This window comes from Corvus moneduloides, chromosome 2 (assembly GCF_009650955.1).
Source record: "Corvus moneduloides isolate bCorMon1 chromosome 2, bCorMon1.pri, whole genome shotgun sequence".
NCBI lineage: Eukaryota > Metazoa > Chordata > Aves > Passeriformes > Corvidae > Corvus > Corvus moneduloides.
In genome coordinates, this window is record NC_045477.1 from 963762 (window position 1) to 979727 (window position 15966).

Sequence of the window (15966 nt, forward strand, 5' to 3'; positions counted from 1 at the left end):
ATGTGAAGCTGTAAACGATAAAAGCCTTTAAAGAGATTCTTTCTTTCTTTCTTTCTTTCTTTCTTTCTTTCTTTCTTTCTTTCTTTCTTTCTTTCTTTCTTTCTTTCTTTCTTTCTTTCTTTCTTTCTTTCTTTCTTTCTTTCTTTCTTTCTTTCTTTCTTTCTTTCTTTCTTTCTTTCTTTCTTTCTTTTCTTTATAATATTACTTTTGTTTCATTTAGTTGATGCCTCAGGCTTGACCTACCTAGACTTTGTCATACTGGAGCTTTATAGGGAAAATAATCTGCAAAGTTTTAAATATTTTAAAGACGTGGCCTGGCTCCTTTTGAGCTTGTCTCAGAAAGTACGACTAGAGTCAGCTTCCATGAAATTTCTCCTATTTTTCCTCAGTGTGCAGATATGGGTAAGGTGTGGTGAAATAGTGTGTGGAAAACCCACTGCTGAATTTGCAAAGAATCAATTCCTCTCTTAATCAACACTGAAGGAGTGGTGTTACGTTCTTGCAGGGCCCTTCCACTGCTCTGGGGGTAACACCCATTGTTCCCAAGACAGGAGCGTGGTAGGAAGGGGAAGAGCATGGAGATAAGGTGGGAGAACAGCAGAAACTGCATTTTCAGGAGAATATTTTCCCAAGCTTTTCATAAGCTTGCTTTTGTTAAAGAAATTCCCTGAAGGCAAGCAAAAATTTCCCATTTTGCTGAGCACTTCAAGTTGAAATTGCTTGAATTTCTTTTGCTGCCCAGATGTCTCAACGTGCAGTGGCCAAGATAAGTTTTGCTTTTGAGCTTGGGAGAAAAAAAAAACCCAACCCCAAGCATTCCTTAGGGGCAGAACAAGTGTTCATAAGCACAGGGAACAAAGGGAACGAGTTATTTGAGATTTCCCAGACTGTGTTTGACATCTTGTCTGAGTCCTGTACATCAGAGCTGGGGCAGGAGTGGGAAAGGTGGAGAGGGATCCCTTGGAAGGGGGAAGCTTGCAAAATAAGCTCCCTCTGATATTAGGCTTGGTATTAGGAGTGAGGAATATCCTCTAGAAACAGCTGAAACCCAGCATTTCTCTGGAGATGGATGGGAGCTGACGGGTACCTCTGGGAAGCTGGCCAGCCCATTTAGAGGTCTAAATAGGAGCAGAGTTCTTTGGAAAAATCTGGTTTTAACTCAGACTGAGCCAATGCTTTGGCATTTCCACAAGACTTCTGTACTGCTTTTCTTGCCTTGGCTGAGACTGTTCCAGACTTTATAGAAGAGAGAGACATAAACATGGCTTGTGCTTGTGACAGGAGTGTAACAGCAGTGTTGCCGTTCTGAGCTGCTGGAATAACCCTGTACATCCCCTTTCTCCAGCAGGAAATTCCCTAGCTAATTAGTGCATGGATGCTGTGCAGCAGGTAAGGGGGTGAAGCTCAGCTCAGTGCTGTTTGATTACAAGGAAAGGGGCTTTGCAGAGAGCCAGATCTGGGTTGGGTTTTACCTCTTTCCTTTCAAAACCAGATGGATCGTCGGGATGGTCTTCAGGGTCAGATGGAGGGTAACAAATGGCCTGAGCATCATGGTGCCATTTCCCATCAGGGATGGACACAGTGGACAGAGTCCTGGTCATTCAGCTTCCTGCAGTTCCTGTGGTTCCCAGATATCTCTCCTTTCCCTGCCTGCTCGTGGGAGAATGGAACTAATCACCCCTGTGTTACCGAGCCCTTGGGGCCTCTTCTTGACGCTCTGCCTCGTCCCCCCGAGGCTCTGTCACTGGGAGGACGGTCCAAAAATCCTGTCCTGCCTCTCTCTGTGCAGGATTCACCTGGAGGACCTCAGCCAGAGCGTCCTGCTGCACATGACTGAGAAGCTGGGCTACAAGAACAGCGATGTCATCAACACTGTGCTCTCCAACAGGGCCAGTCACACGCTGGCCATCTACTTCCTGCTCAACAAGAAGCTGGAGCGCTACCTGGCCAGCCTCAGGGTGAGCACTGCCTCGTGCCACTGCTGGGGGAGGAGGGGAAAAAAAAGGCTAAAATTGTCCTGGTTTGCTGGCATTTGATCTCACAGAACCACAGAATATTCCAAGGACCGTCCGGTCCAGCTCCTGGCCCTGCACAGACACCCCAACAATCCCACCCTGTGCATCCCTGGCAGCGCTGTCCAAACGCTCCTGGAGCTCTGCAGGGCTGTGCCCGTTCCCTGGGGAGCCTGGGCAGTGCCCAGCACCCTCTGGGGGAAAAACCTTTTCCTGATATCCAACCTAACCCTCCCCGACAGCTCCAGCCATTCCCTGTCCCTGGTCACCACAGAGATCAGTGCTTGTCACTCCTGTTCCCCTCACGAGGAAGTTGTAACTGCAGGGAGGGCAGTTATCCTGCAGAAAGCAAACTGGTGGCATGCAGAGCCTTTGGTGTGTGATGTGAAGTGCTGTGTCCCTGTGTTGAGATAGTTCTGCTGCTTGGAATACCAGTAACACAATGTCATTTGATTCAGGAGATCAAGAGGAAGCTTAAGACCTCTTAAGCTTCTTTAGCTTTTAAGCGAAAACTCAGCTGAAAGTTTTACTTGATCTAATCTCCCTGGCCCCTGAGCATGGCTTGGCCCTTCCAATTTGACAACAGCTTCTTAGTTTTTTTTTTCCTCAGTTCTTTTCACATTAATGGTGATGCCACCAATGATATTTAAAATGTAATGGACCAAATCCATCATCCCTGTAAGCCGATGCTCCTCCACTGAATGCCAAGAGTGGGTACGGTAATTGAACGTTGGTTTTCTCTAATTATCTTACGTATTTTACTTTTCTGTGCTTTTCTCTCCACAGAAGGCTGAAGGCCAGGACAGTATTTGCCACAAGAACCAGCTATACCAGATAGAAAAGTACAAGGCAAATAAAGACTCCTATGAGGTAAAGCTCACCAAAGCTTGTTGAAGTGCTTTGAAAGCAGATTGAATCTGAGCATCCTTGGTGATTGTGATTTAGGTGATGGGGTTGTGGACCTGTGGAGAAAAAAAAAGACCTGTGGTCTTGCCTGTGCAGGACAAATAACTCCCTTTATTTCTTTTCGAAGAAACAAATAGCAACCCCCTAGAGAGGAAATAGAAAGGTGACTTTCAGGGTTTTGTAAGAAATTAAATGTTTTTAAATCTCTGTTCAGCAAAATGATGCAAACTCGGGGCTCCATAGCTTCATTCTGGGGTGCAAGTTGCTGGCGTTATAAAAAGATAAAGACTGAGTGTTTTTGAGGCTTTGAGCCTTGAGACCTTGCTGGTGTAGGGCAGAGAGCTGAGTGACAGCCCGGGTGACCCTCCTGGTGTCCTGGGCCAACCCTGGCTTGGCTGCCGGGACAGTGAAACTGTATTATCACAACACTCTTTAATTTTCTCTGCTGCTTAGCAGAAGTGATGCAGGATCAGCCCACTGCATCATGAAGGAATTCCCCTGGGCAGACAAAAGATTCAACCTTTTGCTCCATTGGTCTCTCGTCTTCTTGCCTGCAAGCAGAGAAGGTATTTTGTATTAAACCATAGCAGGATTTTTCTTCCCTGGCTGATTCTTTGCCAAGCACTAAAATTACAGGAGTAATATGAGCTGTGCAAGTCTTCCCTGCCAACACAAAGAGCAGCATTCTTGAGGAGTCTGCCTGTTTCAAAAGCTGCTCCTCAGCACTGGATTGATGATCTAATTGCAGGGGCAGATTTGTGTCGTGGCTGGTTTTGTTTATTATAAAGGCTGCTTGCAAGACAAGCTGAACTGCAAGCCACATGGAAATATTAGGGCAAAGTACTTATTCTTGTCTTGAGCAAATCAAAACCATCTTACTTGAAATGGATCAGCAGTGGATAGACTCAATGAATATGATATCTCACAAAGCTCTCACAGCTTATTCAGGCTGTTGCAGGGCAACATTCCCTGGAAACAGCGGCAGGTACCGGGAGTTGAATGCTGCAGATACTGCATGGAGCATCTTGGTTCTCCCTGGACAGGCTGCTGGTGTCACTTCCCTGTGCAGTGACAGAGCCACTGCGCTCTGGGGTTCTGCACTCTCCAGGGATCGGCTCACAGCTTCTGCTCCCGTGCAGGGGAGGCTGAGCAAGGCCTGCCCGGGAAGTTTACTTCTCTCAGGAAAACTGAAAACTAACAGCAGTGCTGGGGTATGGCCCCAGGTTGGTTTGTAGGCATGCTTAGGGATAGAAGCTCCCTCCAAAGCCTCTCCTGCACTCGGAGTTAGTCCCAGGGCAGCTGTTTAGAGGATGAGGGGGTGTCATGTCTTTCTTGGAGTAGTTACCAGGATGCACTCACTGTGCAGACACTGCAAGAATAATGATAATAACCCAGTCTGTTCTCCTGCTGCATGGGCACAGCTGAGCATGGAAGTGCAGGCCAAGTTGGATGGGGCTTGCAGCAACCTGGGCTAGGGGAGGGTGTCCCTGCCCATGGCAGGGGGTGGAGATGGGCTCTAAGGTCCCTTTCAACCCATTCTCTGACTGTACAGTGTTTTCTGTCACTTCAGCTGTACTTACACGTGGGGTAACGTTACTTTTACTGTAGCAGAACAGGTGAAGCAGCACACAGGGGTGAATGCACAGCCTGGGATGCTGCTGCCATTTGTAACTAAGGCAGACATCTCTCCTAAGATGCCTCCATGTGGGAGTAACACAGCTCTGGCAGTGTCCAGCTCAGTGGGTGCCACTGGGACTCAGGGGAAGGGGTTTTGTAAGCTCAGGAAGGTTCGTGAGCTGGAGATGGAATCCCCTTCTCCCTCCTCACCATTTCCAGAGCAGGAATTGGGAACCACTGGTCCCTAGGCAGGCACTGCACCGCAGCAGAGCTGCAGGTTGCCATGGGAATAGCAGGAGGAGGGATGGTCAGCTACGGCTTCAGCAGACGATGGAATTTCTCCCACCTCTCTCCAGCGATGGGAAATAAGGACTTGGCTTCAGGAGGGGCTGCCAGCAGCTGGGGCAGGCAGGGGCACATGGGCAGTGGTCATGTCCTGCCCCTCTTCTCCACCGGATCTCGAGAGGGGCCAAGGCTGCCGTGGGTGTGAAGTACCCAGACTGTTTCCAGGCTGGTGTCACTGAGGTGCTCAGCACGGACGGGCTGTGCAGGGACAGGGAGGCAAGCAGGAGTCTGTGGCTCTCTCCATCTCTCTTTTTTTTTTGTGGAAGTGGGCTTGGGATGTATGGCTGTCCCTTCAGTGAATCCAGGGGAGCTAGTGGGCTCAGACTTGGAATTCGCGATTTTTAAAAACTGGTGTTCTTGTCCTATCACCACTTCAGTCATGGCCAAGGCAAATATCCTTTATCTGCCTTTCAAATCCATTGCTGGGACTAAGAGTAGGTTTGAGGGTCAAGGTCAGGACAGGAAATAGCAGAGGATGATGTAATTCCCAACCTATTCAAGTGTAACATACCGGTACAGCTCCTGCATTATGGGACAGCAAGACACGGCCGTGCACTCTGCAGTGCAGAGGGAACTTCCATAGCTCCCCTGAACGAACCTTCCTTCCCTTTTCAAATGTAAGTGTGTGGCACCTTGGGAGTTCAGCACTTTGGTCCTGAGCCTCTCACAACCGTGGTCATTAAGGAGCAACGTTAGTAGTTTTAAAAATACTTCTAAGACTATTTGCAGTGTTCATCCAGTGTGAGGGAATTAATTGCCAGCACCGGATATGTGAATTTCCCTTGCCAGGGGCGCTTTCATTGTGCGGAGTGGCTGTGTTGCTGTGCCTGAGAGAATATACCAGCAGGGTGAGGGCAAAGGCAGGAGCACTGGGCAGGTGAGGAGCTGCAGCTTGGCTCATGCACCATCAGGCTAAAAATACTGCAGCCCTGGAACGTCCTGCACTCAGACAGAGGCTGCAGCAACCAGCACGCAGATTGTTCCTCACCTATCCAGAATAGCAGATAGCTCCTGACAGTCTTGATTGGCTCCTGTGGGCTTAATATAGTCACCACTTAGTCTCATCCTCACAAGTACCTTTATAAAAAGATCCTGGGGAGAGCCCGGTCTCTGCTGAACTCGGCAGCAGAGTTTCAGAGCCATGGGAGGAAAAACAGTGTGGTGGGCTCAGAATTAGCTGTGCACCTGCCACTGACTGTGGCAGGGTGATATTCCCACAGCATTATTAGTAGTAGTATTGCTGCTGTTGTTTTTGCTGTTGTTACCACCTCACCCTCATCAGGAGGGATGGTGCAGGGCCTGATCTGCCACTATGCTGCTCCAAGCACAGCATGGACAGGCACCTCCAAAGCTAGACAAAGGTGTACAGCTCCATGAGGGGCTCCTTTGTGGCTGTGGAAGGGTCAGCTAGCTGCAGCTAGCCAGAGGGAAAGGAATTGGAGGAGATAAGGGATGGATGGGGGCAAAAACCACGTGCACGAGGGAAGCTGAGGTGAAGCCAGCGAGGAGCTCACAGAGGGTCTCAGGTCCTTGTTCTCCCAAGTCACCTGCCTAACCATGTCTGTAATAACACTGAAAACTTTAGTTTGGGGTTCAGGTCTTCTTTCCAACTCTGTAACTCCTGAAAGGTTAATGAGCCCAGCAGTGCCCAGGCACCATCTGTGCAGGGAGCCAGGCTCCATCTGAGCTGGGAATGCTCATTATGAGTCCAGATTTTTGCCTCTTCAGTGTCTGTTTTTGCTTCCAGGGCTGTTTTGTGGCCCAGGAGAACCCAAGTTGTCTTCTGCATCTTTCTTTTCCTCTCGCAGGTTTTTGTGCACTTGACTTTGAGGCTTTTCATAGACTCCACAGTCTATGAGTGAGCTTGCAAAAGAAAATCAAGACTGGCAGTGCATAATTATCAGAAAAACATGGGCACATAATTGGGGGAAGGAACTTCCCTTCAGTTTTTAAAAAAGACTTGTACTTACAGGGACCTTTTAATCAGATGCAGCAAAACATATTATTTAAATGAGAACTGCGACCACAAAAACAACCCCAAACCAAACAAAACTTTTTTTTTTAATGTGAAATAAGACAATAGAAATCAGTGGCAGTAAAGGGTGTTAAGCACTTTGCTGAATCCAGTGGCTGAAAGAAGATGCAATGAATTTTCATTGTAAAACAGTACTTTGAAAATTGGTTGCCTCTTCAGAATCCTGCTCCCAGGTTTTGTTTTCCCTCTGTCATCACTGGACATCAAACCTATCTTGCTCTTGCAGTCCCACCTTCAGCTGCCTTCCCCATCATGGCCAGGAGTTAGGGCTTAGGGAAGGGATGACTCAGTAATTTTCTCCCCCTCGATGTCTTGTGCAGTTGCAGAGATGCTGTAAAAGCAAGGGCTGTATTCCTCCAGATCTTGTCTGGACAGAAGATAAATTACCCACAGGCTTTAAACTTCTTTAAAACTTTGCAGCTCACCTTTTTAAATGTCAGAGGGAGTGAGAGAAATCAAAGACCTTTTGTGGTGCTTAAGTAGGGTATTTCAGGTATGGAGGAGCGCAAACCTTTATCTGCTTGCTCCAAGAGAAAAGCTTTCCTTTTCCTTTAATTTTCCAAAACCAGCTTTCACACTGCCTGAATGTCAGAGCAGATGGGAGCCATGAAATCGTGGCAAACTGATGAGAGGAAAATGAGACATGGAGGGTGAAGTTACTCGGAGTAGTCAGAATAAGTTCCTTGTAAATACATAGTACTTAATCCGCCTTGTAGGTCTGGGGGTCACTGAAACTTCCCTTGAGTAAACCAAATTGTTCTTGTTTGTTTTACAACCTAAAGGACAAAAAACTCAAAGAGCAAGAAAAGAAAGGGGAGATTCTTCACCGTCAGCTCCCAAAGAAAACTGAGAAAAGTCCAGTTTCATATAGACAGCCTTCTTCCTGTCTTATCTCACAGATCCAGAACACCAAGGCTCTGCTGAAGGACCGGAAAGTCACCAAGGCTGGGGGTCTGGAGAAAGGTCAGTGGGAGAAAGGCCAGCGGTGGGTCCGTGTGTGCATGTGTGGTGTGGTGTTACTGAGCCTGTCCTGCCCTGTGTGTTGTGTGTTTGGGAGGCTCTGGCTTTGCATCCCCTGTCAGCTCTGGGGGTGGTGTGGGAAAGAGGCCTGGGTAGTGTCGGCACACGGGGAATGAAACGCCCTGAGGAGACCATGATGGCGCTCAGCAGTCAGGAATCCTCACTTTCTGTGTTTGACAGAATTCCTGCAGTGCTTTAAAAAGCCAGTTGCTTTCTGTATTTACACGTCCTCACACAAAGCCATCCACACTCACGCTGGTGTTTTGAAAGCATCACCACCCACCCCGGATCACTGGGGAACCAGAGCTGGTAGCCAAACTTCTTCCTACCAGCCACTGTGTTTTCCTGAGAGGGGGCTAAGGAGCAGCACGGGAGAATCCCTGACCTCGAGGAGTCCCTGGGAGGAGTTGATGGTGGAGGAATGGGAAAGAGGCAGCCTCAAGGAAAGGCAGGTGGGACTGCCAACCTCAGCAATTTCCCATCAGCAAAAGGAGGGAGGAAGGCATGAGCAGGGAAAGGAAAAGATGTGACAGCCGGAGGAGAGCAGAGCATTAATCACAAAGGGCAGCCTGAGAGGGCTGGGTGAAAGCTGCTGGCAAAAGGAGGGGAGAGAAAGGAGTGCAGGAAAAGGGGAGCCAGCAGGGAAAATGGGGTGTGGGGAGTGCACACCTGGATGGGAGACACTGAGGAGCAGGAAGGTGATGTTAAATAAGGAACTGAATGAGGGGAGGTCACTACAGAGCAGTGTGGGGAGATAGAGTGATGTAAAACATTTACTGTGGCGTCAGGGGTTGTTCAGAGTGGTGGCTTGTGATGCTTTCATGCTCATTCTCGTGACTTGATAATTTATCATTTGTTGTGCTCGACGTGAGAAAAAACGTCCAAATAGTGTTTGTGTGGCAGCACGAGCACCCTGCTGCAAAGGGGCAGGAGTCCAGAGAGCTGGTCAGAAATGGGATGCACTTCTTGTGAAAAATGTAAAAAAAAGCCACTTAAAATGGCCATTTTGCTCAGATTTGTTGTCCCTTTTGGGAGGAAGGCGCAGGGGGAAGTAAATCTTGTTTATTCCTTCCTTCTTTATGTTTTTCCCTGCTTTTTTGATCTGAAACCTGAAAATCATGCAGATCTCAGCTAAAGCATTTCTCTGCTTATGGAAACTATGTTTTGACACATCTTAAATAGTCAAATTATTTTGGCCAGTTTTCGAAAGAAACTGGTCAGATCCAACTAGTCCTGCTTTTGCCAGACAAGTGTGAGATTTCATCCTGTTCATCCATTCAGGTCTCAACCCCTGACAAGACCATCCCTCCACAAGAAATACCTGTGAGATTTGTGGCTGTGACCTGAGCGCTGGCAGAGCTAAATGATGTTAGACCCTTTTCAGATGATTTGAGACTGAGGGAACTCATGGAATAGCTACCACTTAATTCAATTAGGGGGACCTGGCAATCAGGCTCCTTGGACAGCTTTCCATCAAGGCAGCAAAACGTGCTTGCTTGTGCCTAGCTTGGCATAAGGCAGTGCCAGCATTCTGTAGGAACTGAGCAGATCTTCTCCACGAGCTGTTTGGTGTGACTGGGCCAAATGCTGCAAAGATTGTTCCATTTATTTTTGGCCCTTGCTGGAGGAAGGTTCTCGCTGAAGTCGATGCAGCAAATCTGTTCCAACTGTAGCAGCCTGAATCTGGCCAGTGCTGCTACTCCGTATTTACATGTGTGAAACCAGGAACAGATTTTGTTCCAAAATGCAAGGAGAGCCATTGGGGATTAACTCACTGTGCTCCCCTGTGTCTCTAGGTGTGTCAGTGAATACAGGCCCAGCAAGAACCACACGAAGTTGTGCTAAGAGAGGAGAAATGTGAGATTTCTCAGGCACAGCCTTAGAGGATATATAATTAATACAAACAGCTGAAGATATCTGTGGTTTTCCTTTTCAAGTCCTTAGTTTAAGCACTTTTCCTGCCTGTGAGGAAAGGGACAGATAAACTACCCAGGAGACAATGGTGTGAGTATTAAGTGAGGGTCAGAGAATTGGGTTCTGAGTGTATCCCAGACCATTTGTTGTAGCTGGTGCATTTATCAGGTTCTTCTGGAACATGTTTGAGGCGCTGTGGGCCGCTGCCCACCGGGGCAGGCAGTGCTGGTAACTGCAATGTGCTCTTCTGCTTCCTTCTCCCATTGCTTTGCAGACTCCTGCGGTGGGGTGAGCCCTTTCCACGAGCCGCTGGCATCCAAGATGGGCTGTGTCACTTCCAGCTCCCTGGAATACCTGGAGGTCCAGCAGCCACCCCCCAGAACCCCCCGGCTCCTCAAGAGGCAGGAGTCTCCCCAGCCGGAGCCATCCCGGATCGGGGGCCGGGCAAAGGACTCCCCTCTCATCCTGAATATTGTGCACTCCTTCGAGTCAGTTGACAGAGAGGACCAAATAGACCAGGTTTCCCCCTCTCACCAGTACAGAATTTTAGGCTCACCAATGAATTTCCCTTACAAAAGCTCAAGTGAAAGGACACTGTCGCCGCTCTTTCCCCCAGGGAGCACGTCCCCCGTCCACCCCACCCAGGTCTCGTTCACGTATGAAGAAAAAGCATATCCGGCAAAGGAAGAAGCAGTGTCCCCTACTCAGCTGGTCCCCAGCAACCCCCTGGGCAGCCCAAACTGTGTGAAAAGCAGGGGCAGGTTCCCCATGATGGGGATCGGACAGATGCTGCGGAAGAGGAACCAGACCATGCAGTCGGCGAGCGAAAAGCCCCTGGAAGCCAGGATGCCTCAGCTGCAGCAGATGAGCCCCACACAGATTTCCTTCAACACAGAGGCTGTCAGCGGCCAGTGTTAGTCTGACATCCTGGGATTTGCACTGCTCTTCTCTGGGATCCAACCTTTTTCTCCTTTAAGCAAGAAGGGAAAGCCACAGGCATGTTGCTGTCACTGCATCATACCCCGCAGCGGTGCAGCGTAGGAAATTGGAGGTTTGCTTGCAAGGAAGGCATTGTCCTACATATTAAAGTTGAAAGAAGAGGGCTCTGCTTGTGTTGTTAAGAAATATTCACATTTGGCATCTGACTGTACAGTAAAACATCCTGAAAGAGCTACGTGAATCTGTATTTTCACTGCTCTCACCTGGTGTTGCAGCGAGGTTGGTTGGAAGAACCGTGAGCACCGAGGGTTTGGTTCCTCCAGGAAATCAGTGGTGCTGTGGATGCCGGGCCAGGATCTGTGGTAAGACTGTCCCTGCTCCGCCTGCCTGTGCCACACAGCACGTGGTCCTGCTGCAGGCTTTGTTCCTGGGGCAGGCAAGGGGAAAAACCCCAGATACTCTGTCCAAAGTGAGCTTGCTGACAAGCCCTGCCGAGAAGATGAAGGTGGTAGAAGCTTGAATAAAGACATGAGTGGTCTAATTCAGAAAAAGTGGGAATATTGGAATTCAAAGCAGATTTTACTGTTAATTACATAAAGTAGGTAATAACACAATCCTTTTTTTCATAAAGAAAACTATGATTTAATCATGTCACAAGAAACATGATTATTTAAAAACAAGTGTCATCATGTGGAAATTCACTGCATTAAAGGCCAGTTCCTTTCATATGAGGGGTCTGCAAGCAGGTGCTTCAAACAGAAATCCAGATTGCAACAGGCTGTGTTTAAACAATCAGCCAACCCCCCACATCAGCCCCTGTTACAGCAAGGCAGCATTGGACACACCTGAAGGCTTCTCTGAGACTGCAGTGAATTAAAAAGACCAATAAAGGACACATGAACCTGTACCAAGTCCATTTTATACTCCAAGATTGGTAATGGTAGTGGTTACCAAAAATTGGGTATTGTTATGAGCAGTGAAGATTAACTTTCTTAAAAGACACCATGTTCTGTATACCAGTCTTGTTTTTCTAAGTAAATGATACATCTGAGAGGTTGGCAACATTTTTTTGGTTCTGTTTCTGTCTTCAAACCATTTCCTATAAATTAGAAGGTTTAGCCAAAGACAAAGACTGCTCTTTTCTTTCATCTGTACCGCCCCTGTGTACGTGTTTGTGTGTTCAGAGCATCTCAGCAAAGCTTGTTCCAGTCTGGTTCCCCCATGGGCAGCCCTGGCCCACACTGCTCCCAGCCCTGAATGTCATTTCAAAACCCAGGAAGCAGAGGTGTTGTCTTCTTATTGCTGGAAGAGGGGATTTTGCCACTAGGAGGAATCCAGGCCCTATTTGCATCCGTACTTTCACAAACAATTTTGCTGCCACGTTGGTGTCTGCAAATGCTGAGGGTTACCCCTGTTTGAGAAGTTTTCCTTCCAGTTCCATGAGCAGGATGTTGAGAGCCTGGGACAAGAGGGGCAGCAGAGGCAGGGGAGAAGGTCACCAGCAGAGCCCATAGCTGAGCCTGTGTTCCTGGTTTGCAGTGTGCCATGGGTCTGAGACCAAAATCTGCAGGAAAAAATGGACATTAATCCAAATACTGACAGATAACTGGACTGCTCAGTGCTGGAAAAACCAGCAGAGTGATGCCCAGAGCACCCTGCAGGTGAGACCTTCCCCTCAACACTGGAGTTTGGCACCAGTTCGGTCCTGGAGAGTCCATGTGCATCTTGGACCCTTGAGTGGAGTGAGGACTCCCACCTCTTAGGGAGTTGTGGTACACTTGAAAACCCCAATAGGATAAGAAACACAGCCCTGAAACAATGTTATCCATTTTCAGATCAAGAAGTGTTGCATTCTGTTTGTAGAGAGCACCTGTGCATCCCAGGGGGCCATTTTAGCTCCTTCATTTATAAACGTCAGAGCATTTTCATTCTCTTCGTGCTAAGAACATGTTTGTGCTGCCAGGCCAGTGGGCAGGGACCACTGAAGTCAGGGACCACTGGAGTCCCCCCCTTTGTGTGCTTCAGACTCACATACCCGAACAGATGGCAGATGCTGACTTGAATTACAAACTCAGGTTTATTTGGAACCCAATAAAAGGTTGGGGGAGGCAGGAAGGAGACATGGGGTTTTTTTCTGTTTTGGTTTTTTTTTGTGTATGAAAACACAGGAAGTATGTGTAAGAATCTGAATGAAAACAAATGTTAAATCTTTTATTATATTTATAGAGAATATATGAGTACTACACTGCTAAAGCGTAACCATGTATTCAGCATAGTCAGTAGCTATGTACAGTCCAACTGCAGTGACCACAGAAGGGACCTACTGAAATATCATACTGGAAATTCCAGGGGGGACAAGCTGTATTTGGTATCATTATTAAATATATGTACTTTTTGAACAAGATTGCCACAGACTGCTGACTTTGTTTGCTGGGTCACTGTGTAGCAAAGATGATCTCAGTACAAAAACTTCAAGGCCAGGTTGGATGGGGCTTCGAGCAACCTGGACTAGTGGAAGGTTGAGATCTTTTTCTGGTGTTTGCCATAGGCTTGGCACAAACCTGTCAGGAAGCTGTTTGACAGCGCTGAAAATACACCTTACACTTCAGGTTGGGTGTCGATAAAAGAGCAGTTTTGAGCTGTGATGCAAGATGGAGACACCTCTGTGGGGCCTTTCTGAGCTGCTGATCACATGCAGAACCCAGTGGAGTCAGTGGAGCAGCTGTGAAACACTTACAGGAGGGTTTCGCAAACTGACTGATCACTGGGCAGCAGTTCAGGATCCAGAGTGGTAAAAGTGGTTTTGTTCAGGCTCTTCTGCCTGGAAAAACAGGTGTTGGATATATTCAGCGAGAAAGAGCAGGAATCAGCAGCTGTTGCTGAAGGTGCTGGTCTTTGTACTTCTCCTGTAAATAGGCTGCTAAATACTAAAAAAACTTCACTGCTTGTAGCACCCCAAGCTCATGTAGGCTGTGCTTATCCAGAAGTGAGCAGAAATTTCGGGGGCCCTACTGCTGTGTGCAGGACTTTGGATTTTGCCTGTCTCTTCCCTGCTTCTTCAATCCTTTGTGGCCACAAATGGTCAATTTTATCTCGTGTGTCCTCCCTCCACATGGCTTCCTTGGAGCGTTACAGAACTCTTCAATGTTTGATCTCAAAGGAAGCCTGGCACAGGATGCTTTCTGTTCCTGGGGCACAGGCAAACAGAAGAACAAAGGGCATCCAGATAGAGCCTAGGGTGGGATTTGGAGTTTGCAGGAGCATCTCTGTTGTCTGCCTGCTGATGTCAGGGCATGAAGAGCCAAAGAGAGAAGAAAGAAGATGTTTATTGAGCAAGGGTGAGGTGCTAAGCTTGTTCTAAAATTAAAATAAATATGGTATTTATTAATGTTGGTATGAAGAGCACTCTTCTACCTATACAAGGGGGGAAAGACCAGTTCCTTGTATCTCTTACAAGCAGAAAGGACAGAATCCAAAACAAGAAAGGTCATCAGAGGCTTTATTTCCAGATAGCTGTTAGATAAAATGAGGTTTTTCTCTCCCATCTCTGCCTGCTCCCAGACAATTTGCCCGTGTGTGGACTTGGATCCATGTTTCCTGTACATCCCAATGAGCTGATGGGGAGTTTCCTCTACCTGGTCACCAATCCTCATAAAATCTGGAAAATGTCTGATTTCAGACTCCATTTGGCAGAAAGCAGCCAAGAGGGCTCGGACATTTTTCAGGAGGCTCAGGGATGCTGGAATGGGATCTGTGACAGGTGCTCCCAGGCAGGACCTTTCCTCACAGCTCATGAACAGAAATCCACGGCCTTTTTCTTGGTTTAAACATGAAGGGAAATTTCAGTTGTGAAAGAACTGATCTGCACGTGCTGGCTTCGGGTCTGCCTCAACCTTCACAACAAAACTTACTCAACATTTCACATTCCCAGCCCCAGAGACAGGAGATTCTCTCTGTTTCTGCTGTGTGGGAGAAGGAGTACACAACAGGCTTGTGCAAAGGTGTCACTGCAGTTGCCAGGGACGGGGCCTCGCTCTGTCAGCGCGCGGTGACAAAACTGTCACAGGTCACCAGCTCTCCTGGCCTGAAACGCTCCCAAGTGAATCTGAGAGGTTTGAATCTGCTGCTGAAATTTCTGGAGCCTCAAGACTCTGCTGGAAGTGATGCTGCAACTGGGCTGGCTGTCTGGGTGCAAAGTCCTGGATGAAAAGACCTGGATGCTCGTGCCTGGAAAGTGCTTCAGAATATAAGGCTGGGGAAAACAAAGTGTTTGAGAACATAGATTTAGGTAAAATGGGAATGCATCTGATGCTTTTCCCCAAACTGAAACTAGTTCTATGCTAACCTTTCCCCTTCCTAAATAACTGGAACGATGCTTTTGAAAGCAACCTAACCCCCTTCCAGCAGCTGTGTTTGGGGTTGCTCTGCTGAACCAGCATTCCTAGCAGTACTTGCTGTGCAACATTCACTTTGTCTGGAGCAGCTCCACTGCAGTTTCAGGGGCTGGTGCAACATCTGAAGGAGAGACAGGGAGCAGACAGGGAGCTGACAGGGAGGCTCCCTGCCCGGCAGGGCCCTCAGGAGACCAGCTCAGGCCTGGCCCAGGCAGAGCAGGTGCAGAGCTGCTTTAAATCACGGGTGCACAGGTGTTGTCCCTAAGGGCTTGGATGCCTCTCTGCAAGCAGGAGAGGATGGGCCCTGGAGCATTTCCTTTGGGTGGTGTTCAGTACAGCTCACAGCCAAAACTGCACTGTGGACAGGTGTTGCAGTGTGTCTGTTCTATCAAGAGATTGGGAAAGAGAAGGGGGCAATGATTCAGGGTCTGTGTCAGCTGCCTTTACTGTACCTCCACAGAAATGGCACTGGGGCGAAGCAGAGCCCTGGAACAGAGCAGATTGTCCTGTGCATTACAAGGACAATGTATCACCACACCCCAGGGGCTCCTCTTACAGCATTTCATTTCAATGTTTCATCCACGGATGCAGCTGGCTGTGACCCCTCTGTCCTTTCCTGGTGACTGGGTAGGGATGTGGACCTTCAGCTGTGCTGGGAGTTTCCCATGGAGCTGCACTGGTGGCTTTGCACCTGGGTAGGACACGCTTGCCTGGCTGTCCTGGGGTGCCTCTGGGTGCAGTTGTTCATTGCTGCTGTTTCTCATGGTGCCTGTCGGGCTCAGCT

At 48.2% G+C, this 15966-nt stretch overlaps 1 protein-coding gene across 2 annotated transcripts in view; it reads left to right on the plus strand.

Annotated features, from left to right (window-relative positions):
- The window catches only part of HUNK (hormonally up-regulated Neu-associated kinase), a 46319-nt gene extending 33127 nt beyond the window's left edge, over positions 1 to 13192 (plus strand). Inside the window, exons 7-10 of one of the 2 annotated variants that reach the window (XM_032094977.1) lie at positions 1790 to 1958; positions 2799 to 2882; positions 7698 to 7878; positions 10124 to 13192. In XM_032094977.1, coding sequence (XP_031950868.1) covers positions 1790 to 1958; positions 2799 to 2882; positions 7698 to 7878; positions 10124 to 10767 — 1078 coding nt within the window. In that variant the 3' untranslated portion in view covers positions 10768 to 13192. The remainder of the gene's footprint in view (positions 1 to 1789; positions 1959 to 2798; positions 2883 to 7697; positions 7879 to 10123) is intronic. The other variant, XM_032094985.1, reaches the window with a different exon arrangement.
- Positions 13193 to 15966: the final 2774 nt, after the last annotated feature.